The sequence below is a fragment of the Procambarus clarkii genome, chromosome 66 (assembly GCF_040958095.1).
Source record: "Procambarus clarkii isolate CNS0578487 chromosome 66, FALCON_Pclarkii_2.0, whole genome shotgun sequence".
NCBI classification, from domain to species: domain Eukaryota; kingdom Metazoa; phylum Arthropoda; class Malacostraca; order Decapoda; family Cambaridae; genus Procambarus; species Procambarus clarkii.
The window spans coordinates 21363573-21390874 of record NC_091215.1 but is presented as its reverse complement, the minus strand read 5'-3'; the positions used below and the strand labels follow the sequence as shown (position 1 = coordinate 21390874).

Sequence of the window (27302 nt, the reverse complement as noted above, 5' to 3'; positions counted from 1 at the left end):
TACACAAGGAGGAAGAGAGAGGAGAGAAAAAGTTAGAGGAAAAGAGAGGAGAGAGGAAGAGAGAGAGGAGAGAGAGGAAGAGAGAGAGGAGAGAGAGGAAGAGAGAGAGAAGAGAGAGAATGGCCATGTTTACAACGAAGGTCGTCACCGTCTACATGGTGTTAACTACTGAACTGAGATTGATGAAGGTTGTCACGCCACGATTGGTCAAGTGTTATGATCTCAGCCTACAGGAGAAACGAGTCTCCCTCCTTGAGAGTTATTCAGCAAGCCTGACCTAACTAGAAGGTCTAGCAAATATTGAGGTGATAACCCATATGAAAAATGGCTGGTTGGATATGTAAAACAATTTAAGATTATGGGCAGTAAGTAAGGAAATAGATAAATGACTGGCTAGGAGATGTGGACATTTTGCTGGAGGCGTGAGGCTCGCTTCTGGAGGACCTTGACCTCACTTGAGTGCCAGACATCGCAGGGGGAAGTCGCGCTCCGTTTGAGCTCCCGCCAGAAGGGAACCCCTAGTGATATATCTCGCAGAGAAGAGAAGTGTGCGGACGTACCAGCTGTGGAATCGAGCTGGGAACGTTGTGGTCTCAAGTCCTGGTCGACGAGCAGATATTAAATCGCCCAGAAGCATTATTGTGGGCTGTGTGGAGCGCCCTGACCAGACGCCGTCAGAGGGAAAGCGCCCTCGACCAATTAATCTGTGGTAAGCACGATAAACGCCAGTTCATAGTGATTACTTGTAGTTTGGTCGTGTGCCCAGCGACAGTAGCAATGTTTATGTATAAGTTAGACATGTTTTAATAAGGCAGAAGGCCTGAAATAGGAGAGTGAAGAGGGAGGAACACGGAGCGACGTCCGTCCTCTCTGAGCGCTGGCGGAAGACTGAGGGAGCCGGGCTCTTGACGGAGGAAGACCCTCCCAGTGAGTGAGGACCGACACCAGGCGAGGTGGAGTATGGACCCGCCCAAAACGGGGGAGTCCACTCTCACTGTATGTAGAAAACAGATAGAGGTTTGAGGCAAGCATATTGTGTGGTTATTTTTGTTTATGTGTTAAAGGGGAACATTTTATTGGAGTGTCGATGGGTTGCAGGTTTGTTCTTTGGGGAAGAAGTTGCTGAGAACTTCGAAGCCAGCAGAGGAAGTAGCTGATGAGACTCCAAGGTAGTGAAGCAGAGGACCTCGAGCTGTGAGGAGAAGCAGCAGTGAAGAGGAGTGTCACGTGCTTCTGTAGAGGTGGTGTAGCAGCCAAGAGAGCTGTGGAAGAACCTAACAGAAGGGTGAAGCACCGTAGTTGCACAAGGAAACTTCATGATAGCAGCCTGGAGGAGCTGCAGAGGATCCTGGTAGTGAAGCCCGGCAGAACCTAAGGATATTAGGGTTGTGAACTTCCAGAGGTGGAAGGGGAAGTTCTGGTGGATTACTAGTAGGGAGTTGATAGTGTTTGGTTGTCAGTAGCGTGCAAGACGCAGTGAGAGGTGAGTGAATGTTGGCATTCTTGCGTCAAGGAGTTTTTTTATACTGAAGTATCAATGAACATTTATACTGGTATATGTTATTGCATTCAAATGCTGGTTTTCTATATATATATGTTATCTTGCTGATGGTGCAACAGTGTGTGGGCTTGACCAACTTGAGGAGGTTAATAGTACCAGGTGGTGAACCAGGAGTTGGGATACCACTTGATAAGCTGATAATAGAGTTCTGATGGTATTGGAGTGCAACCTGATTTGGATATTATAGAGTATAGGATTCATTATTATTAGATGTGTGTATGTATCGTGTATGTGCTTTGTTCAGTAAATGTGTTACAATTTGCTGGTGTTTGCCCTTGTCCTAGTGAGGCTTCCCAGGAGGTAGTAAAGAAGGAGAGAGAGGAAGAACCATGAACCACTGCTGTGGACAGGGTAGGAGGTAATACTAGTAAGTCATAGGGGGATTGAGGAGATCATATCTCATAAGGAGAGAGTGGGGAGTCACAGCGGCTCGAGTGGGTGTGTGCACGTGACGACGAGGCTAAGTGTTGGAGCCGCATCCCCTGAACGTGTGACGTTGAGCCCCTCTCCAAGAGCCAGAAGCGCCAAGGGTGATCTCCTAGTATAAGCACTCTACCGAGTTGTGGGTTGGGTTGTCCGTAGAGGAGGATCAACGACGACTACACCAACCAACCCACAGTCTATATAATAAATTGGGGGCCTGTCCGGGAGAATGAACTGTGAATGGGTTGGGAATGGTCGACGGTTAGCTGGCAGTGGGAAGATGAAAGTATATGGGTTATTGTCTGAGAGTGACATGCCCGTTTGTACTGTCCAGCTAAGGTCGGAATATGTGTCGGCAGAGGTGATGTTGGGAGTGTGCCCCGACATACCTATTCCAGGAGTCCAAGTGATCCTGGGGAATGACTTGTGTGGGACAAAGGTGTTGCCAAGAGTCATAGCGGAGACTGTGCCAGAGGAGTGCCCAGAAGGCCACTGCACGGGTGGGACACCTGAGAGTGTGAACCTGACTGACATCCGAGGAGATGCGTCAGGAGACCGCCAAGCCATTGAGTACCCTGTCTCGGTAGTGATGAAGACAGAGGTGGCCGACGAGGAAGACACTGGAGAAGGTGAGACAGTGTCGATTAAACCGGTGGAAGATATCGATGTAGATATATCATGGCTGTTTGATGAAGGTCCAGCCCAGGAAAATGAAGTCTCGGTGAGGTCAAAAGTGAAGATGGCCCAGCCGAAGAAGAATCAGGTGAAGAGAGCGGACCTGAGTAGAGCCCGGACTGCTGAAATTAAGAGTCGGAAGGCGAATGCAACTGTGCTGAGTAGGAATGAGGAAGGATGTGGACAGACTGAAGACGAGAGTAGAGCGTCAAGTGGTCCACGAGCACAGAGGCATAGGGATAGTGGAGTTAAGTTGTTTGAGATGTCAAGAGTTGACACGTTTCGCAGACAACGTGGAAGAGAGATAGTGAAGAAGAGTAATAGCCGAGAAAGTGAAAGGAGAAGAGACAGCATGTGTGGAGAGATGCTTATGAGCACTCTGGGAGAGGCAAAGCGACATGTATGGTCGAGTGCTGTTGGATGTAGTGCAGTGCCCGAAGAAACTTTTAGGGAACGAAGAAGAGTTGAAGGAGAAGAAATGGAGTGGTATAGAGGTGAGAAGTGTGGGAAGAGGATGATGATGCAAGCATGGAGGAATAGAAGAAAGCCGAGGACTCGATGGAGGTCAAACAGGATGAGGTCTCGGATATATGAGGAGACGAAAGGGAGGAGCGTCGGTGAAGACGATGGAGTGAAGTATGATGACAGGAGACGAAAGTATAATGGCAGTAGATGGAAGAGTGAAGACGACAGAGGAGGTACAGACAGTAGATGTCTGACTCTGGACGGGAAGAGAAGAAGACGAGGAAACGGAGGGTGGAGACAGTAAGTAGAGTGGACCAATGGATTGCAGGCGTCCAAGGAGGACAGCCTAGCCAAGAGGTGCCAGAGAGGTCAAATCGTTTGTGAGAAGACCATGTTTCTGGAGAGTTGTGAGCCGGATGTTGCAAGGTGCAACGAATTATTTGTAGACTCCTAAGAGAGTATATGGGGTGAAGAACGAGACAGCGTGGTGGCGGATGTATTATCCCGAGCTTTGCCACTGGAATAACTCTCAAAAATAAGGGGAGGGGAGTGTTATGATCTCAGCCTACAGGAGAAACGAGTCTCCCTCCTTGAGAGTTATTCAGCAAGCCTGACCTAACTAGAAGGTCTAGCAAATATTGAGGTGATAACCCATATGAAAAATGGCTGGTTGGATATGTAAAACAATTTAAGATTATGGGCAGTAAGTAAGGAAATAGATAAATGACTGGCTAGGAGATGTGGACATTTTGCTGGAGGCGTGAGGCTCGCTTCTGGAGGACCTTGACCTCACTTGAGTGCCAGACATCGCAGGGGGAAGTCGCGCTCCGTTTGAGCTCCCGCCAGAAGGGAACCCCTAGTGATATATCTCGCAGAGAAGAGAAGTGTGCGGACGTACCAGCTGTGGAATCGAGCTGGGAACGTTGTGGTCTCAAGTCCTGGTCGACGAGCAGATATTAAATCGCCCAGAAGCATTATTGTGGGCTGTGTGGAGCGCCCTGACCAGACGCCGTCAGAGGGAAAGCGCCCTCGACCAATTAATCTGTGGTAAGCACGATAAACGCCAGTTCATAGTGATTACTTGTAGTTTGGTCGTGTGCCCAGCGACAGTAGCAATGTTTATGTATAAGTTAGACATGTTTTAATAAGGCAGAAGGCCTGAAATAGGAGAGTGAAGAGGGAGGAACACGGAGCGACGTCCGTCCTCTCTGAGCGCTGGCGGAAGACTGAGGGAGCCGGGCTCTTGACGGAGGAAGACCCTCCCAGTGAGTGAGGACCGACACCAGGCGAGGTGGAGTATGGACCCGCCCAAAACGGGGGAGTCCACTCTCACTGTATGTAGAAAACAGATAGAGGTTTGAGGCAAGCATATTGTGTGGTTATTTTTGTTTATGTGTTAAAGGGGAACATTTTATTGGAGTGTCGATGGGTTGCAGGTTTGTTCTTTGGGGAAGAAGTTGCTGAGAACTTCGAAGCCAGCAGAGGAAGTAGCTGATGAGACTCCAAGGTAGTGAAGCAGAGGACCTCGAGCTGTGAGGAGAAGCAGCAGTGAAGAGGAGTGTCACGTGCTTCTGTAGAGGTGGTGTAGCAGCCAAGAGAGCTGTGGAAGAACCTAACAGAAGGGTGAAGCACCGTAGTTGCACAAGGAAACTTCATGATAGCAGCCTGGAGGAGCTGCAGAGGATCCTGGTAGTGAAGCCCGGCAGAACCTAAGGATATTAGGGTTGTGAACTTCCAGAGGTGGAAGGGGAAGTTCTGGTGGATTACTAGTAGGGAGTTGATAGTGTTTGGTTGTCAGTAGCGTGCAAGACGCAGTGAGAGGTGAGTGAATGTTGGCATTCTTGCGTCAAGGAGTTTTTTTATACTGAAGTATCAATGAACATTTATACTGGTATATGTTATTGCATTCAAATGCTGGTTTTCTATATATATATGTTATCTTGCTGATGGTGCAACAGTGTGTGGGCTTGACCAACTTGAGGAGGTTAATAGTACCAGGTGGTGAACCAGGAGTTGGGATACCACTTGATAAGCTGATAATAGAGTTCTGATGGTATTGGAGTGCAACCTGATTTGGATATTATAGAGTATAGGATTCATTATTATTAGATGTGTGTATGTATCGTGTATGTGCTTTGTTCAGTAAATGTGTTACAATTTGCTGGTGTTTGCCCTTGTCCTAGTGAGGCTTCCCAGGAGGTAGTAAAGAAGGAGAGAGAGAGAGGAAGAACCATGAACCACTGCTGTGGACAGGGTAGGAGGTAATACTAGTAAGTCATAGGGGGATTGAGGAGATCATATCTCATAAGGAGAGAGTGGGGAGTCACAGCGGCTCGAGTGGGTGTGTGCACGTGACGACGAGGCTAAGTGTTGGAGCCGCATCCCCTGAACGTGTGACGTTGAGCCCCTCTCCAAGAGCCAGAAGCGCCAAGGGTGATCTCCTAGTATAAGCACTCTACCGAGTTGTGGGTTGGGTTGTCCGTAGAGGAGGATCAACGACGACTACACCAACCAACCCACAGTCTATATAATACAAGACAATTAGGCGAGTGAGCCAACTGCCGCAGCTCTACATTACCCAGCAGCCCTGGCAACACTGAGGAGCAGATCATGCCATAAAGCGACTCATGCTACATACTCATACCTGCACTTCCCACAAAGTTTGACAATCACTGCGGTTGAGCATACACGAGATGTGTTGAGCACATACGACCTACAAGCTCTTAATTCCGTGGTAGCCTTTCTTGCTGGGTTCATCACGAGGTTCTTCAGGGTCACTGAAGATACAAAACTTTATCCCCATTCTGTCCGCAACACCGCCTGCCACTATCCGTGGGGCCTTCTATCCCGGCCAATCATCCGTCCGGCCGTCCCGTGGACAGGTGTCACGACCCTGGAGCCATATTCCAGAGTGGCAAAGGGACCCACGTATTACATTTGTTACATATGTAATTGGGATCCCTTCTCTCTCTTAAGTATCCCAGTAATTGGTCTTGAATGGGTTGGATTATGTGTGGAATTAGTGTTATTTAAATCATATATATTTTTTATAAGATAGATTTGTGTTAAAGAAGTGAACTCTGGTAATTTATATACAAGAAGACTGAACCTCAATTTGAAAATGGCGGGCGATCGCTTCCTTGCCAGACGTAAGAGCACCTTAAGGCTCACAGAGGTGTAAGTACACTGTGGTGATAATCTGTTAGTGTATTGTATAGCTAGAATGTTCTGTGTATGATTAATAACTGCATAGTGGCAATTTAATATTGTATTAAGAGATTTAAGTTGGTTACTGTACGATCAGTTGGTTAAGCAGGCAGCAAGCCACAGGGAGGCTGGTGTGTGGTGCTGGAGGCTGGTGTGTGGTGCTGGAGGCTGGTGTGTGGTGCTGGAGGCTGGTGTGTGTGGTGCTGGAGCCTGGTGTGTGTGGTGCTGGAGGCTGGTGTGTGTGGTGCTGGAGGCTGGTGTGTGTGGTGCTGGAGGCTGGTGTGTGGTGCTGGAGCCTGGTGTGTGGTGCTGGAGGCTGGTGTGTGGTGCTGGAGCCTGGTGTGTGGTGCTGGAGCCTGGTGTGTGGTGCTGGAGCCTGGTGTGTGGTGCTGGAGCCTGGTGTGTGGTGCTGGAGCCTGGTGTGTGGTGCTGGAGCCTGGTGTGTGGTGCTGGAGCCTGGTGTGTGGTGCTGGAGCCTGGTGTGTGGTGCTGGAGGCTGGTGTGTGGTGCTGGAGGCTGGTGTGTGGTGCTGGAGCCTGGTGTGTGGTGCTGGAGCCTGGTGTGTGGTGCTGGAGCCTGGTGTGTGGTGCTGGAGCCTGGTGTGTGGTGCTGGAGCCTGGTGTGTGGTGCTGGAGCCTGGTGTGTGGTGCTGGAGCCTGGTGTGTGGTGCTGGAGCCTGGTGTGTGGTGCTGGAGCCTGGTGTGTGGTGCTGGAGGCTGGTGTGTGGTGCTGGAGCCTGGTGTGTGTGGTGCTGGAGGCTTCTCCCCTCTCTCTTTTACCTCCTTCCCTTTCTCTCCTTACTCTTCAATAACCAGACCAGTAATACCATTATTGTTCCGAGCCACTAGATGTACTAAGATTATTTTTGTCTGTGTTCCTTAGTTAAATACCTTAAAGTTTCAAGTGATCAGATCGTTGTATTGACTAGGGGCCACGTACTGGAGAGAGTGATATTAAGTTTACTTGAGTTATCTTGAGGTTATCTTGAGTTGATTTCGGGGCTTTAGTGTCCCCGCGGCCCGGTCCTCGACCAGGCCTCCACCCCCAGGAAGATGCCCGTGACAGCTGACTAACTCCCAGGTACCTATTTGCTGCTAGGTAACAGTGTGTGTGTTGACTCTTAAGGAAACTAGACTTTACCAGCAGTTAGCTGTATGTAACCCTCGTCTCCTGCCTGTGTGGGGTCGGGGAGGTAGGGTTGGATCGAGGTGGTAAATTATTTATGATGTACTTGGCGGGGTTTAATTAATTATTATTAATTTAATTAATTATTTAATTAATTATTAAAATTAATTATATTAAGGTCAATTTCAGCTGGAGTTTCCATCACCCATTATTGAGAGGGGTCGGGTGATCTGCTCTTGACGACAGACCATTTTTATTCCATTATAATTATTATTCTATTTGCTGGGAATTGTTTCCCCTGGCGGCCGGGCCCTTCCTAACCCCATTAGGTGCAACGCTATTACTTGAATTAAGACCCAACAGAGCACCCACTTTATAACATGATGTCCAGTTGTTTGGTTATTGTGAGGTGTCAACCAAGCACCCGTGAATGACACACACCCGTGAATGACACACCCGTGAATGACACACCCGTGAATGACACACCCGTGAATGACACACCCGTGAATGACACACACCAGTGAATGACACACACCAGTGAATGACACACACCCGTGAATGACACACACCCGTGAATGACACACACCCGTGAATGACACACACCCGTGAATGACACACACCCGTGAATGACACACACCCGTGAATGACACACACCCGTGAATGACACACACCCGTGAATGACCCACACCCGTGAATGACCCACACCCGTGAATGACCCACACCCGTGAATGACCCACACCCGTGAATGACCCACACCCGTGAATGACCCACACCCGTGAATGACCCACACCCGTGAATGATACACACCCGTTAATAACACACACCCGTGAATGACCCACACCCGTGAATGACCCACACCCGTGAATGACCCACACCCGTGAATGACCCACACCCGTGAATGACCCACACCCGTGAATGACCCACACCCGTGAATGACCCACACCCGTGAATGACCCACACCCGTGAATGACCCACACCCGTGAATGACCCACACCCGTGAATGACCCACACCCGTGAATGATACACACCCGTGAATGATACACACCCGTTAATAACACACACCAGTGCATGACACACACCAGTGAATGACACACACCAGTGAATGACCCTCACCAGTGAATGACCCTCACCAGTGAATGACTCTCACCAGTGAATGACCCCCCCCCGTAACAACGACCCCATAACGACTAGAGTGGTCCACTTCCCGCCCCAGAAATAACGAGACACCAGCGCCAACTGGCGGGTGGTGATCCAGGTGTGATTATCCCACTCCATCAACCTCAGAGCGAGGCGTTCACGACCTGTACCACGTAGCACACCGTTCCTTGGACGTTCATTACAGTCTTAACACCCTAAATATTTAACCCAGCGTCGACCCATGAATGATGGGCTAAGCTAAATCTCTCTCACGGCTTCAATGTGAATTCAGAATTACTGGAACTAATTATTTATCCAGTAATTGGCTATTAACACCAGGAACTGAGACAGGTCTCCAATTAGGGCTCAAATGAGTGTTAATTGGCTAGTGTTTTGTGCAGAGTAACTACTGGCGTGTTAACTGAGGGGGATGGGAACCGGTGGTGGTAGTGTTAGCGGGACGCGGCGACCAGACGGGGCTGGGAGCCACCTATTAAAGAAACTAAGCTTGTTACTGCACCAATCACTGAAAGTCAAACTGGTGGGATTTCACGGGGATTGAGGGGATTAGCCGGCGGCTTTATGGACACTTGTATCACCACCACTACTCTCACCGCCGCCACTGTCGTCACCACTAACACTGTGTTAGTGTTAGTAGTGCACACCACCACAACACAACCATCTCACCACACACTGTATGGTGGCATCTGTTCTGCCTTCAGGACTGGTTGTGGGGGTGGGGGATTGGTTGTGGGGGGTGAGGGGTGGGGGATTGGTTGTGGGAGTGTGAGGGAGGTGTGGGGGGGGGGTTGTGAGGGTGTGAGGGAGGTGTGGGGGGGTTGTGGGGGGGGGGGTGTGAGGGAGGTGTGAGGGAGGTGTGGGGGTGGTTGTGGGAGTGTGAGGGAGGTGTGGGGGGGTAATGGGGGTGTGAGGGAGGTGTGGGGGGGTTGTGGGAGTGTGAGGGAGGTGTGAGGGGGGGGTTGTGGGAGTGTGAAGGTGTGGGGGGGGGGTTGTGGGAGTGTGAGGGAGGTGTGGGGTGGTTGTGGGAGTGTGAGGGAGGTGTAGGGTGGTTGTGGGGGTGTGAGGGAGGTGTGGGGTGGTTGTGGGGGTGTGAGGGAGGTGTGGGGTGGTTGTGGGAGTGTGAGGGAGGTGTGGGGTGGTTGTGGGGGTGTGAGGGAGGTGTGGGGGTGGTTGTGGGGGTGTGAGGGAGGTGTGGGGTGGTTGTGGGGGTGTGAGGGAGGTGTGGGGTGGTTGTGGGGGTGTGAGGGAGGTGTGGGGGTGGTTGTGGGGGTGTGAGGGAGGTGTGGGGTGGTTGTGGGGGTGTGAGGGAGGTGTGGGGTGGTTGTGGGGGTGTGAGGGAGGTGTGGGGTGGTTGTGGGGGTGTGAGGGAGGTGTGGGGTGGTTGTGGGGGTGTGAGGGAGGTGTGGGGTGGTTGTGGGGGTGTGAGGGAGGTGTGGGGTGGTTGTGGGAGTGTGAGGGAGGTGTGGGGTGGTTGTGGGGGTGTGAGGGAGGTGTGGGGTGGTTGTGGGAGTGTGAGGGAGGTGTGGGGTGGTTGTGGGAGTGTGAGGGGGGTGAGGGCGGACACCACGTGATAAGAATTCAGGTCAAGGATACAGAAATTCAGGGCAGGAAGTGAAGACAGTCCCCCCCCCCCCCCCTCCACCACGGTGGAGGGGACCAGACTGCACTACACCAAGTGAGGACACCTTAACAAGGAGGGAACACAAACAACATTTATAAAATATCAACTAAAAGTTAGAATACGAACCATTGGATGTCAACTGACGAAATTTAGTTCTTTACAAGGAAACTGAGGCCAGATTCACTTAGCAGTTACGCAAGCACTTACGAACCTGTACATCTTTCCTCAATATTTGACGGCTTTGGTTACATTTATTAAACAGTTTACAAGCATGAAAACTTCCCAGTCAAGTGTTGTTATTGTTATAAACAGCCTCCTGGTGCTTCGGAGCTCATTAACTGTTTAATAATTGTAAACAAAGCCGCCAAAGATTGAGAAAAGATGCACAGGTTCGTAAGTGCTTGCGTAACTGCTTCGTGAATCTGGCCCCAGGTAAGCACTAGGCTGGAGATATAACAACAGCCACCTGGATGTGGAACCAGTCACAACAAAACTAACTTACTGGAAAGCTTCCAGCGCAGGATAGCGTATGAGAGTGAAACAAAGACACTTACAAAGACACTTGAGAAACCCGCAAGACGCCCTTCATCACGCAAACAACTCCCCCTCCCAACCCCCCACAAGTGGTTCAATACATAAACCCCCTCTACTGTCAGCCCACACTAGCCTCCCCCAGTCTCTACAGCACCTCTTCAAGAGGAAACTAGATTGTTTTCTTCAAGAAGTGCCGGACCAACCGGGCTGTGGTGGGTATGTGGGCCTGCGGGCCGCTCCAAGCAACAGCCTAGTGGACCCAACTCTCACAAGTCAAGCCTGGCCTCGGGCCGGGCTTGGGGAGTAGAAGAACTCCCAGAACCCCATCAAGCAGGTATCAACCTGCCAGTACATCTTAGACGACCCTGAGTGCTTAAGAGGGATGCCAGCCGGTGGGTCAACATCTTACTTACATTCAGAGGCATCCAGGGGGCCAGATTCACGAAGCACTTACGAACCTGTACATCTTTACTCAATCTTTGGCGGCTTTGTTTACAATTATTAAACAATGAGCTCCGAAGCACCAGGAGGCTGTTTATAACAATAACAACAGGTGATTGGAAAGTTTTCATGCTTGTCAACTGTTTAATAAATGTAACCAAAGCCGTCAAAGATCGAGGAAAGATGGACAGGTTCATAAGTGCTTGCGTAACTGCTTCGTCAATCTGGCTCCAGGCCCCTGAACATGTGTGTCAACAATATAGCAGGAAAGTCTCCTATGTGCCCGCGAGCACACCTGAAAGCTCTACAAGAATATAACAACATTTGACAAAACCTTAATATTATATTAAGGAACACAAGCATCTGAGAACTATAACTAGCTCGCATACTCTTCTCTTATAGCCTGGCGTTCCAGCCTGGCGTTCCAGCCTGGCGTTTCAGCCTGGCGTTTCAGCCTGGCGTTCCAGCCTGGCGTTTCAGCCTGGCGTTCCAGCCTGGCGTTCCAGCCTGGCGTTCCAGCCTGGCGTTCCAGCCTGGCGTTCCAGCCTGGCGTTCCAGCCTGGCGTTCCAGCCTGGCGTTCCAGCTAGGCGTACCAGTCAGGCGTACCAGTCAGGCGTACCAGTCAGGCGTACCAGTCAGATATTCCTTCTTTGAATGTCCGACTTCTTGCTTGTAATTCCGAAATATTCATATATTCTACACATTGTCTTTGTCGTCTATTCTGAGTTTCTGGGCTATGTGGGTTGGAGGGGGGGGGCCATGTGGGTTGGTGGAGGGGGGGGGCCATGTGGGTTGGAGGAGGGGGGGGGCCATGTGGGTTGGTGGAGGGGGGGCCATGTGGGTTGGAGGAGGGGGGGGCCATGTGGGTTGGTGGAGGGGGGGGGCCATGTGGGTTGGTGGAGGGGGCCATGTGGGTTGGTGGAGGGGGGGGGCCATGTGGGTTGGAGGAGGGGGGGGCCATGTGGGTTGGAGGAGGGGGGGCCATGTGGGTTGGTGGAGGGGGGGGGGCCATGTGGGTTGGTGGAAGGGGGGGGCCATGTGGGTTGGTGGAGGGGGGGGCCATGTGGGTTGGTGGAGGGGGCCATGTGGGTTGGTGGAGGGGGGAGCCATGTGGGTTGGTGGAGGGGGCCATGTGGGTTGGTGGAGGGGGGCCATGTGGGTTGGTGGAGGGGGGCCATGTGGGTTTGTGGAGGGGGGGGGGCCATGTGGGTTGGTGGAGGGCCATATGTGGAGTGGTTCAGATACTACTGGTGCTGTGTGTGGATACCACCAAATAAACAACGGATACTCCCAAATAAACAACAGATACTCCTAGATAAACAACGGATACTCCCAGATAAACAACGGATACTCCCAAATAAACAACAGATACTCCTAGATAAACAACGGATACTCCCAGATAAACAACGGATACTCCCAAATAAACAACAGATACTCCTAGATAAACAACGGATACTCCCAGATAAACAACGGATACTCCCAAATAAACAACAGATACTCCTAGATAAACAACGGATACTCCTAGATAAACAACAGATACTCCTAGATAAACAACGGATACTCCCAAATAAACAACGGATACTCCCAAATAAACAACGGATACTCCCAGATAAACAACGGATACTCCCAGATAAACAACAGATACTCCTAGATAAACAACGGATACTCCCAAATAAACAACGGATACTCCCAAATAAACAACGGATACTCCCAAATAAATAACAGATACTCCCAGATAAACAACGGATACTCCCAGATAAACAACAGATACTCCCTGATAAACAACGGATACTCCCAGATAAACAACAGATACTCCCTGATAAACAACGGATACTCCCAGATAAACAACAGATACTCCCAGATAAACAACAGATACTCCCTGATAAACAACGGATACTCCCAGATAAACAACGGATACTCCCAGATAAACAACGGATACTCCCAGATAAACAACGGATACTCCCAGATAAACAACAGATACTCCCAGATAAACAACGGATACTCCCAGATAAACAACGGATACTCCTAGATAAACAACGGATACTCCCAGATAAACAACGGATACTCCCAGATAAACAACGGATACTCCCTGATAAACAACGGATACTCCCTGATAAACAACGGATACTCCCAGATAAACAACGGATACTCCCAGATAAACAACACATATACACTGATAAACAACGCAATTAACGCAAACAGCCAAACTACTATAAATCACCCAAGACCCTAAATTTGCATACCGACAAAAACGGCAGCCATTAATGGGCCAGTAACGCTTCATCAAGGCTTAATTAAATTTCACCGTAGGTGTGAGACTGTGCCGCGAAGTTAGTGGTCAGGGGGCCGCCATGCTGCTTATGTTGACACCAGTTACTGTGTCACGTCACTGTCATATATACATGACAGTGTCAGACCACGAAGGAAGGATTGAAACAGGAATTTCCTTAAGTACTTTCGTATTTAATAATACATCTCCTAATAATACATCAACTTTAGAAACCAACCACAGAATAGAGAACTACTTAGATTCTGTGAAAAATTTTCACTCAATCAGCAGATATCGCAGCCAACGAGAAATGAAAATATTCTAGATCTGGTCTTTACGAACAATGAAGACATTATCAGAGACATTACGATATCAGATACCACATACTCAGATCACAAGCTCATTGAAGTGCAAACGACCATCAATACTCAGAATAGACCTAAAACGTTGATAAAGCGAGAGGGGCTATTCAGTAAATTCAATTTTAATAATAAAAGGATAGACTGGGAGATAATAAACAGGGAACTTACAAACATTCCATGGGGAACTGTTTTAAGTAATATAAATCCTACAGAAGGAATAGAAAAACTGACATCGGAAGCGTATTAAGTCTGTCTGAAACATGTTCCTTTGAGGAAAGCCAGAAAGAGATCTAACGTTGAAAGAGAACGCAGACGACACTAAACGCAGGAAAAAATAACGGAACTGCTTATGCAGACACGAATTTCCCGTCAAAGAAGGAATAATTTAAATAGGGAGATTGAAGAAATCGAGCGGAAATTGAAACACTCATATGAAACTGAAGAAAGGCAGTTAGAACATAAGAACAAAGGTAACTGCAGAAGGCCTATTGGCCCATACGAGGCAGCTCACTAAACAGCCAGAAAAATGATAGGATGGATTATGAGAACTTTCAAATCCAGGGATCCCATCACAATGGTTGTACTCGTCAAGTCACTTGTGTTGTCCCGTCTGGAGTACTGCTCAGTACTCACTTTCCCCTTCAGAGCAGGAGAGATTGCTGAAATAGAGGGAATACAGAGAACATATACGGCACGCATAGACGCAATAAAGCACCTAAATTATTGGGATCGTCTCAAAGCTCTCCAAATGTACTCACTAGAAAGAAGACGAGAGAGATATCAAATAATATACACCTACACCTGGAAGATACTGGAGGGCCAAGTACCAAATCTACACAGTAAAATAACAACATACTGGAGTGAACGGCATGGAAGAAAATGTAGAATAGAACCAGTGAAGAGCAGAGGTGCCATAGGCACAATCAGAGAACACTGTATAAACATCAGAGGTCCGCGGTTGTTCAACGTCCTCCCAGCAAGCATAAGAAATATTGCCGGAACAACAGTGGACATTTTCAAGAGGAAACTAGATTTATTCCTCCAAGGAGTGCCGGACCAACCGGGCTGTGGTGGGTATGTAGGCCTGCGGGCCGCTCCAAGCAACAGCCTGGTGGACCAAACTCTCACAAGTCAAGCCTGGCCTCGGGCCGGGCTTGGGGAGTAGAAGAACTCCCAGAACCCCATCAACCAGGTATCAACCAGAAAGTACATTTGGTTAAATATGACATTATTGCTGGCGTGTTTGATCTTACAGTATATGCTTTCTACGCTTCTATTTTCTCCTGTTTTAGATTTAGCTACTCAGAACGAAATGTCCATGTAGCACGGGCTATGGTGAGCCCGTAAACAGGTTGCAATTTTGTCTTAAATATATATGTGGGGTGAGGCGAAGGGTCACAGGGGATATAGGGGTAAACAAGCATAAGGTAAGGAATAGGGTAAACCTCTCAACCAATTAAGGTAAGGAATATAGACGCCTAACGACCCCTAAATATACAAGATAACGACTTGATACCTCACTGAAATTAGAGAAAGGTTGTTAGGGGGGTCAGAGGAGGTTGTTAGGGGGTCAGAGGAGGTTGTTAGGGGGTCAGAGGAGGTTGTTAGGGGGTCAGAGGAGGTTGTTAGGGGGTCAGAGGAGGTTGTTAGGGGGTCAGAGGAGGTTGTTAGGGGGTCAGAGGAGGTTGTTAGGGGGTCAGAGGAGATTGTTAGGGGGTCAGTGGAGGTTGTTAGGGGTCAGTGGAGGTTGTTAGGGGGGTCAGTGGGGGCTATTAGGGGGTCAGTGGAGGTTGTTAGGGGGTCAGTGGAGGTTGTTAGGGGGTCAGTGGAGGTTGTTAGGGGGGTCAGTGGGGGTTGTTAGGGGGTCAGTGGAGGGTGTTAAGGGTCAGTGGAGGGTGTTAGGGTTAAGCAGAGGCTGTTAGGGTTAACGGGAAGCATTTAGGGGCTAGGGAAAGTTGTTAACTTCGTGGTGAGGACACCCCGTCACGAGTGAGTGAGACTGCAAGAGGAATAGAAGACAGGCTGAGAGTGGGTTAGGAGGGAGCTGAGCGTGCTAGGGAGGGCCAGCGTGCTAGGGAGGGCCAGCGTGCTAGGGAGGGCCAGCGTGCTAGGGAGGGCCAGCGTGCTAGGGAGGGCCAGCGTGCTAGGAAGGGCCAGCGTGCTAGGGAGATCCAGCGTGCTAGGGAGGGCCAGCGTGCTAGGGAGGGCCAGCGTGCTAGGGAGGGCCAGCGTGCTAGGGAGATCCAGCGTGCTAGGGAGATCCAGCGTGCTAGGGAGGGCCAGCGTGCTAGGGAGATCCAGCGTGCTAGGGAGATCCAGCGTGCTAGGAAGGGCCAGCGTGCTAGGGAGGGCCAGCGTGCTAGGGAGGGCCAGCGTGCTAGGGAGGGCCAGCGTGCTAGGGAGGGCCAGCGTGCTAGGGAGGGCCAGCGTGCTAGAGAGGGCCAGCGTGCTAGGGAGGGCCAGCGTGCTAGTGAGCTGAGCGTGCTAGGGAGGGCCAGCGTGCTAGAGAGGGCCAGCGTGCTAGGGAGGGCCAGCGTGCTAGAGAGGGCCAGCGTGCTAGGGAGGGCCAGCGTGCTAGTGAGCTGAGCGTGCTAGGGAGGGCCAGCGTGCTAGGGAGGGCCAGCGTGCTATGGGAGGAACAGCGTGCTAGGAGTGACGGAGACCATAGCACAGAGAGGCTGCTTGGGGCGAGGGGTCAAGAGACAGGGAGATGAGGATGCTGCGTGTAGGCAGGGAGGTGGGGGGGGGGGGGGGGGAGGCAACATGGACCACCTGTTGAAGTGTGGGACCCTCTGCCTCGCCCCCCCCCCCCCACCACCACCCCACCAGGCTTCCAATCCTTGACAACAGGAGACAACACAGGTGTCTTTAGTGATGGGTGACGTGACATTAGTGATGGGTGACGTGACATTAGTGATGGGTGACTTGTCTATAGTGATGGGTGACGTATATTCACCTAGTTGTGTTTGCGGGGGTTGAGCTTTGCTCTTTCAGCCCGCCTCTCAACTGTCAATCAACTGTTCACTTACTTTTTTTCCCCCACACCCGACACACACACTCCAGGAAGCAGCCCGTGACAGCTGACTAACTCCCAGGTACCTATTTACTGCTAGGTAACAGGGGCATTCAGGGTGAAAGAAACTTTGCCCATTTGTTTCTACCGGGTGCGGGAATCGAACCCGCGCCACAGAATTACGAGTCCTGCGCGCTATCCCCCAGGCTACCAGTGTCTTTAATGATGGGTGACGTCACTCTGGATTACTCAACCCGTCCCCACTTGAACAGTGCATCCAATTAATTACAACCATTAACGATGACCTAAAATAGTTATCCAGTGAACTAAAAATTTGCCGGAAAAAAGGAAGATATATACAAACGAATTAATAATGTGGCAAGTGTACCTAGCGCAACATGTCATCAAAGTAGGCCAGAAAATGGGTATAGTTTACATGAGTACTTTGTCTCTGCATAATGAACAACAACTTGAGCCTGTATACAAACGTGTTCACCAACACCTGTAGAGATTTGTTCAGTCTGTAGCTGAACAAATTTATACAGGTGGAGGTGAAGAGGTTCAGGTACACAGTTCTGAGGTTACCAGGGACCGTGAAGAGGTTCAGGTACACAGTTCTGAGGTTACCAGGGACCGTGAAGAGGTTCAGGTACACAGTTCTGAGTTACCAGGGACCGTGAAGAGGTTCAGGTACACAGTTCTGAGTTACCAGGGACCGTGAAGAGGTTCAGGTACACAGTTCTGAGTTACCAGGGACCGTGAAGAGGTTCAGGTACACAGTTCTGAGTTACCAGGGAACGTGAAGAGGTTCAGGTACACAGTTCTGAGTTACCAGGGACCGTGAAGAGGTTCAGGTACACAGTTCTGAGTTACCAGGGACCGTGAAGAGGTTCAGGTACACAGTTCTGAGTTACCAGGGACCGTGAAGAGGTTCAGGTACACAGTTCTGAGTTACCAGGGACCGTGAAGAGGTTCAGGTACACAGTTCTGAGTTACCAGGGACCGTGAAGAGGTTCAGGTACACAGTTCTGAGTTACCAGGGACCGTGAAGAGGTTCAGGTACACAGTTCTGAGTTACCAGGGACCGTGAAGAGGTTCAGGCACACAGTTCTGAGTTACCAGGGAACGTGAAGAGGTTCAGGTACACAGTTCTGAGTTACCAGGGAACGTGAAGAGGTTCAGGTACACAGTTCTGAGTTACCAGGGAGCGTGAAGAGGTTCAGGCACACAGTTCTGAGTTACCAGGGAACGTGAAGAGGTTCAGGTACACAGTTCTGAGTTACCAGGGAACGTGAAGAGGTTCAGGTACACAGTTCTGAGTTACCAGGGACCGTGAAGAGGTTCAGGTACACAGTTCTGAGTTACCAGGGACCATGAAGAGGTTCAGGTACACAGTTCTGAGGTTACCAGGGACCGTGAAGAGGTTCAGGTACACAGTTCTGAGTTACCAGGGACCATGAAGAGGTTCAGGTACACAGTTCTGAGGTTACCAGGGACCAAGTTATCAAGCACATAGAACACAACAGGCCGACAAGTGGCCAGATCTGGGCCAAGTATTTGCCAGGGTCCTTAAAGAGAGTCAAAGTTTGAGGTTGTGAGCCTTTGTCATGCAAATGTTGTCACTCATTAGAGTCGAGCAGAGTCACAGAATCCTGGAAGGTTGCCAACGTTGGGCCAATTTTTTGGGAAGGAAGATAGATCACTTGTATCCAACTACATCAGCCAATTAAACATCCATCTATTGTAGGAAGGATGATAGATCACTTGTATCCAACTACATCAGCCAATTAAACATCCATCTATTGTAGGAAGGATGATATATCACTTGTATCTAACTACATCAGCCAATTAAACATCCATCTATTGTAGGAAGGATGATATATCACTTGTATCCAACTACATCAGCCAATTAAACATCCATCTATTGTAGGAAGGATGATAGATCACTTGTATCCAACTACATCAGCCAATTAAACATCCATCTATTGTTGGAAGGATGATAGATCACTTGTATCCAACTACATCAGCCAATTAAACATCCATCTATTGTAGGAAGGATGATAGATCACTTGTATCCAACTACATCAGCCAATTAAACATCCATCTATTGTAGGAAGGATGATAGATCACTTGTATCCAACTACATCAGCCAATTAAACATCCATCTATTGTAGGAAGGATGATAGATCACTTGTATCCAACTACATCAGCCAATTAAACATCCATCTATTGTAGGAAGGATGATAGATCACTTGTATCCAACTACATCAGCCAATTAAACATCCATCTATTGTTGGAAGGATGATAGATCACTTGTATCCAACTACATCAGCCAATTAAACATCCATCTATTGTAGGAAGGATGATAGATCACTTGTATCCAACTACATCAGCCAATTAAACTTCCATCTATTGTAGGAAAATTGGATAAATTGATAATCACAAAAACCATTCATTAAGGTCTTGACAGATAACAGGACACACAACATGGTGTTACTAAGCATATTAAGCTGCGAGAAACAATGGGCAGAGTTGTTACCTAGCAGTAAAATAGGTACCTGGGTGTTAGTCACCTGTCACGGGCTGCTTCCTGGGGGTGGAGGCCTGGTCGAGGACCGGGCCGCGGGAGACACTAAAGCCCCGAAATCATCTCAAGATAACCTTAAGAAGCTACTAAGCTCGTATCTAAAGTATTTACTCTCATTATCCAGTAACTTTCAAGTACAATAGTGGAAATGTTTGCGACATCATACATACTATATTATAGCATCATATACTTGAACAACGCTGTTGATTTTGTGCGTTAGGAAAAAGACTCACAAGAATAGGCTCCAGGGGCCAGATTCACGAAGCGGTTACGCAAGCACTTACGAACCTGAACATCTTTTCGCAATCTTTAGCGTCTTTGTTTACAATTATTAAACAGTTAATGAGTTTCGATTCACCAGGAGGCTGTTTATAACAATAAACAGTTAATTGGGATGTTTTCATGCTTGTAAACTGTTTAATAAATGTAACCAAAGCCGTCAATGATTGAGGAAAGATGGACAGGTTCGTGAGTACTTGCGTAACTGCTTCGTGAATCTGGCCCCTGGTACTCGAGGGGTTAACAAAAGTGTAATATTACACTTTTGTTAACCCCTTAGCAGTTTACATTAAAGGAAACAAACACAGTATACATGAAGAGTGGAAACCTTGGCGTGCAGTGCTCCAAGACTCTGTCCTTGAACCTCTCTCCTTTACTATATATTATATATATATATATATATATATATATATATATATATATATGTCGTACCTAGTAGCCAGAATGCACTTCTCGGCCTACTATGCAAGGCCCGATTTGCCTAATAAGCCAAGTTTTCATGAATTAATTGTTTTTCGACTACCTAACCTAACCTAACTTTTTCGGGTACCTAACCTAACCTAACCTATAAAGATAGGTTAGGTTAGGTTCGATCATATATCTACGTTAATTTTAACTCCAATAAAAAAAAAATTGATCTCATACATAATGAAATGGGTAGCTTTATCATTTCATAAGAAAAAAATTAGAGAAAATATATTAATTCAGGAAAACTTGGCTTATTAGGCAAATCGGGCCTTGCATAGTAGGCTGAGAAGTGCGTTCTGGCTACTAGGTACGACATATATATATATATATATAAAATATTCCCCACACTTGTGAAGGAAAATGTTAGAGCAACCCCACAGAACAAGAGATATTAAGGCGGCCTAAATTCCATTCTCTAGGAAAAACAAAGAATAAAAAGTACTTATAACTGAAATATACAAGTTGATAAATGGGTATAACTAAGGGGATCCTAATTTGGCTTTAAATATATTGTAACACAAGACACGAACTTCATTACATGCAGAAAACACAATTGCGTGATGCATCAAACGAACTAGAGCGACTGAGCTACCATGTCGTAGCTCAGTTGATTAAGGCAGCGTCTGGGATGCTCTCGGACGCAGGTTCGAATCCTCGGCACGGCCCTTGTGGATTTATTCACATGACACGAAGCGCTGAATGCATGTTGGTTAACTTTACATTGACGAAAGTCCTGGGTAAATACTGGCTTGGATAAAATATGTTGTTGATTTTAGAATAAATTACTGGGTAATTTAACCGACGTTATGTTAACTGATCCAACTGTTGTGAGTGAAGGCCCGGCGTAAATATATTAATGAATTTAGAAGAATATAAATGAAACCAGTGTACCTTTGGTGTTTATTCTTGTGTTCTCTCTACACACACACACACACACATTCACACACACACACAGTAGATTGACAGTTGAGAGGCGGGACCAAAGAGCCAAAGCTCAACCCCCGCAAGCACACCTAGGTGAGTACACACGCACGTCCTTTGATAGTACACGATCCCAAACTCGACACTCAATTTCTCCTCGCAGGCACTGTCGCAGGCACTGTCACAAGCACGAAGAAAGTGACTCAGTCTTTGGTCACTTTCCCGGCTACATTTTCTGGCGTCTTTCCCCCTCTCTCACTCTCACTCTCACACTCTCACTCTCACACCAGTAAAATGTTTGACTGAATTCCAACTTTCCTTATTGTGGAGGCTCCAGCAGCTGCTTCCCTCAAGCAGGAGGCCATTCGTGGCTTCCTTTGGTCAATATTACCAGCAAGCTTCACCGTCTTCGACAATTTGGTCAAACTTTAGAGACTGTGAGAAACTGATGCAAATGTCCTGGAGTAGGCAGAAGTACTGAGGGGAAATGAAAGGTAAGAAAGGAAAAGCGAATTTGATAAAATGTAAGAAAAGTGACAGTGATTATGTGGATGGAGAATGTAAGGGAAGAGAGGGGAAGGAAGGAAAGTGTGTGGGGGGAGGGAGGTAAGAGAGAGGAGGGGGATGGAATGGGAGAGGAAAGGATAGGGGAAGGTGGTCAAAAGAGGGGAAGATAAGGGTGAACAAGAGAGGGTAACAAAGCGAGGAGTAAAGCATTGTTGACACCTATTAGTGGGCGCCACGAGCCCTGGTGGAGGGCGTGTCAGAGCGACCCCCCCCCCCCTACACACACACACACACACACACACACACACACACACACACACACACACACACACACACACACACACACACACACACACACACACACACACCCACCCATCTGCCACCTTAACTCTTGCACCAAAGAATCTCTCTCACATATTCCTTAAAGCTTTATTACAAGGGTCAAGATGGTAACACTGTGTAACTTTTGTAATTTGCTACTATTAATTAGGAACAATATATACTACCTTCGTCTGGACCTTATTGTTGACTAAGCGTCTTAGTGAGGTTACTGCTTAATTTGTTCAATGACCGCGTGTCATACGTGATCAAGCCCAGGCTTTTGGTTTACTACGAACTGCTTTGCTGGTCGTGTTCTGGAACTGCATTAGTTTGTTCCTTTGCTTTGTTCCCGTAGCTGGTAGGACGAGGAGTCTTCATCAAGGCGGGAGGTTGATCAGACGAGCCTTGACAGCACCTACTACGTTGCAATTCTGTCAAGCCACCAGGGAGCCGGTGGCTGAGCTGACACAACACTGGACGCGTGATCCTGTGGTCCCGGGTTCGATCCCGGGCACCGGCGAGAAAGAATGGGCAGTGTCTTTCACCCTGAGGCCCTGTTACCTAGCAGTAAATATGTACCTGGGAGTTAGTCAGCTGTCACGGGCTGCTTCCTGGGGGTGGAGGCCTGGTCGAGGACCGGGCCGCGGGGACACTAAGCCCCGAAATCATCTCAAGATCTCAAGATAACCTCCACCACGTTGGCCAGTGACTGGAGACGCCTCTTTGAAAGTTGGACTCACTCGAGCCTCCAATACTATTAATCAAGTCTGGAGAAAATCCTCATTGGAGCTTGTTGGCATCATTTAAAGTTGCCATCACATCAACAGCTGCTATTTATCCCACCTTCAACACATCCCCGTAGACCAACCCAGCCTTGACACAGTCCACCGCTCCGTCCCCTACTGTGTTGCCTGCTCATGTGTTCCAGTAACAACAACACTATTTCCAAACCAGTACTTAACCACGTCTTTCCCGAATCTAAATTTCCCCAGTTGTATCCATTGATACCTGGTTGATGGGGTTCTGGAAGGAGTTCTACTCCCCAAGCCCGGCCCGAGGCCAGGCTTGACTTGTGAGAGTTTGGTCCACTAGGCTGTTGCTTGGAGCGGCCCGCAGGCCCACATACCCGGGCAATATTTCCAATCGTATTTGTGTTGATACATTTAGAACCTTCTTTATATCCTCCTGTTAACATTTTTATCCATTTCTGTCCTTCAGTCATGTCACTGTTTGTCTGAGTAGATAAGATAGCAGCCTCAACCGAGTCATGTCTCAAGTCAGCCAGCTTGCTGCTCGCTTTGGAATTTAACAATTGAGTAGATAACACTTTATCCTTCAGGTGAGAAGAGTAGTTAACGTAGGAAGTGACCACTTAGCGTCTTGTCTTACACTGTTCCTTGGGACAAAGTGTAAGCCACCCTCCCACACACACACACACACACACACAGGTCCTGGCGGCCGAGGAGACAGCGCTCGGGGCTCGTACTCCTAACGGCAGAGCGAAGGGCGAGGTGATGGGAAGGGATGAGTGACGGGTGGGAAACATGAGAGGGGTGAATGAGGAAATGAGTAAAAGAGCAAAATGAGGAGGAATGTTGAAGAGGTACATTTATGAGTAAGCGTGGAGGTAAGGCAGCCCCATAGAACCCCCCCCCCCCTTCTCTCTCTCTCTCTCTCTCTCTCTCTCTCTCTCTCTCTCTCTCTCTCTCTCTCTCTCTCTCTCTCTCTCTCTCTCCACATATTCTATTCCATCTTCCATTTCCTACACTAGCTCGAGGTGTATTTACCGTCTTTCCTCCACTCCCCTCTACCGTCTCCTCCCCTCAGGTGCTCCACCACCGCAGGCGGTCCTAACAGAATTATAGAATTTTATTATTTTTGCCGGGAGCGGAGAAGTTATTGGGCAGCGTCACGCCCCCTCACGCCTGTCACCACCTGTTACTCACCAGTGTCTGCGCCCCTCACGCCTGTCACCACCTGTTACTCACCAGTGTCTGCGCCCCTCACAAGAGGCACAGCAGACCGAGGTCTGCTGGCTTACAGTCAATTCATCTGCTGCCTCTCCACAACAGAAAATATTTCATCATCTCTCTCTCCAAAATGTATATTACTACACCTTCTGTCTCGCCCACAACAAAGTATTTTATCTGTTCCTTAAAAACTGAAAACATTTCATTTTGCGCACCATCTCAAATCCTTATATCCTGACCCCATCCAAGTGCTATATTGTCGTATTGGCTTGGCGCTTTACGCTGATTATTTCCTTCCTTACCAACATAAATGCAAAGGCATCACCTCTTTCACCTCTTTTCAACACGAATTAAGTCCACGCTTTTTATGTCCAGATTATCACTTCTCTCTTATTCTCATTCACTCTCACGCTCAAACACTCACAGTGTGTGTGTGTTGGGGGGGGGGGGGATGGGGGGGGGTCGTGCGCCCCCTAAGTCGGTACATTCGCTTCTCCACTTTAGAGAATGTCTGGGTGACAGGTCACTCCGTCTTGCCGACCCCTCCTTTCCTTCCTCCCTCCGCCTTCTCTGGTCCTCCTCGAAACTCCATCTGGACGAGGGCTCGCTGATCTTGTTAACACCTAGCCTCGTAGAGCCTCCACCTAGCCCTCCACGACGCCACCTAGCCCTCCACGACGCCACCTAGCCCTCCACGACGCCACCTAGCCCTCCACGACGCCACCTAGCCCTCCACGACGCCACCTAGCCCTCCACGACGCCACCTAGCCCTCCACGACGCCACCTAGCCCTCCACGACGCCACCTAGCCCTCCACGACGCCACCTAGCCCTCCACGACTCCACCTAGCCCTCCACGACGCCACCTAGCCCTCCACGACGCCACCTAGCCCTCCACGACGCCACCTAGCCCTCCACGACGCCACCTAGCCCTCCACGACTCCACCTAGCCCTCCACGACGCCACCTAGCCCTCCACGACGCCACCTAGCCCTCCACGACGCCACCTAGCCCTCCACGACGCCACCTAGCCCTCCACGACGCCACCTAGCCCTCCACGACTCCACCTAGCCCTCCACGACTCCACCCAGCCCTCCACGACTCCACCCAGCCCTCCACGACTCCACCCAGCCCTCCACGACTCCACCTAGCCCTCCACGACTCCACCTAGCCCTCCACGACTCCACCTAGCCCTCCACGACTCCACCTAGCCCTCCACGACACCACCTAGCCCTCCACGACTCCACCTAGCCCTCCACGACTCCACCTAGCCCTCCACGACTTCCCTTGGCTCTAGCCATCCCTACATAGGGCTAGGCGTCCACACCTAGCACATTCCTAACCCTCCACCATCCTCTCTCAGATATGGTCAATATACTCCATGCCTTGTTCGATCCCCTCCTAGCCACGTTCGATCCGGTCCTAGCCACGTTCGATCCCCTCCTAGTCTTGTTCGATCCCCTCCTAGCCACGTTCGATCCCCCTTATATTTTAGATCGAACATTCCTGAGCCCTCTTGACCCCCATTCTTGCTCTAATACTTGGTACACGGTACACACCATACACCAAGGAACACAGGGCGGTACACACCATACACCAAGGAACACAGGTGGTACACACCATACACCAAGGAACACAGGGTGGTACTCACCATACACCAAGGAACACAGGTGGTACACACCATACACCAATGAACACAGGGCGGTACACACCATACACCAAGGAACACAGGGCGGTATACACACCATACACCAAGGAACACAGGGCGGTATACACACCATACACCAAGGAACACAGGGCGGTACACACCATACACCAAGGAACACAGGGCGGTACACACCATACACCAAGGAACACAGGTGGTACACACCATACACCAAGGAACACAGGGCGGTACACACCATACACCAAGGAACACAGGTGGTACACACCATACACCAAGGAACACAGGTGGTACACACCATACACCAAGGAACACAGGGCGGTACACACCATACACCAAGGAACACAGGTGGTACACACCATACACCAAGGAACACAGGGTGGTACACACCATACACCAAGGAACACAGTGGTACACACCATACACCAAGGAACACAGTGGTACACACCATACACCAAGGAACACAGGTGGTAGACACCATACACCAAGGAACACAGTGGTACACACCATACACCAAGGAACACAGGGTGGTACACACCATACACCAAGGAACACAGTGGTACACACCATACACCAAGGAACACAGGGCGGTACTCACCATACACCAAGGAACACAGGGCGGTACTCACCATACACCAAGGAACACAGAGCGGTACTCACCATACACCAAGGAACACAGGGCGGTACTCACCATACAGCAAGGAACACAGGGAGGTACACACCATACACCAAGGAACACAGGGCGGTACACACCATACACCAAGGAACACAGGGCGGTACTCACCATACACCAAGGAACACAGGGAGGTACACACCATACACCAAGGAACACAGGGTGGTACACACCATACACCAAGGAACACAGGGTGGTACACACCATACACCAAGGAACACAGTGGTACACACCATACACCAAGGAACACAGGTGGTACACACCATGCACCAAGGAACACAGTGGTACACACCATACACCAAGGAACACAGGTGGTACACACCATACACCAAGGAACACAGGTGGTACACACCATACACCAAGGAACACAGGGAGGTACACACCATACACCAAGGAACACAGGTGGTACACACCATACACCAAGGAACACAGGTGGTACACACCATACACCAAGGAACACAGGTGGTACACACCATACACCAAGGAACACAGGGAGGTACACACCATACACCAAGGAACACAGGTGGTACACACCATACACCAAGGAACACAGGTGGTACACACCATACACCAAGGAACACAGGTGGTACACACCATACACCAAGGAACACAGGGTGGTACTCACCATACACCAAGGAACACAGGGTGGTACGCACCATACACCAAGGAACACAGGGTGGTACTCACCATACACGAAGGAACACAGGTGGTACACACCATATGCTAGACTGGCCAACATAAGAACTGCCTTCAGAAACTTGTGTAAGGAATCTTTCAGAACCCTGTATACCACTTATGTAAGACCAATCCTGGAGTATGCAGCTCCAGCCTGGAGTCCATACCTAGTTAAACACAAGACAAAGTTAGAGAAGATTCAGCGGTATGCCACCAGGCTCGTCCCGGAACTGAGAGGATTGAGCTACGAGGAAAGGCTAAAGGAGCTGAACCTCACATACCTGGAAAACAGGTTTTATTTTTTTTTTTTTATTATTTTCTACCACAGATGTGGCCACACATTTACAATGCTAACCAGCATATATACATTTTCTTCTGTCCTCCAT

At 49.2% G+C, this 27302-nt stretch overlaps 2 protein-coding genes across 5 annotated transcripts in view; one reads left to right on the top strand and one right to left on the bottom strand.

Moving 5' to 3' along the window:
- LOC123769351 (potassium voltage-gated channel subfamily KQT member 1) overlaps window positions 1–27302 on the bottom strand; it is an 874235-nt gene that overhangs the window by 563139 nt on the left and 283794 nt on the right. The gene's annotated exons all lie outside the window — the stretch shown is intronic.
- The window catches only part of LOC138355255 (extracellular matrix protein A-like), a 34842-nt gene continuing 13785 nt past the window's right edge, over window positions 6246–27302 (top strand). Inside the window, exon 1 of the mRNA XM_069310117.1 lies at window positions 6246–6273. Coding sequence (XP_069166218.1) covers window positions 6246–6273 — 28 coding nt within the window. The remainder of the gene's footprint in view (window positions 6274–27302) is intronic.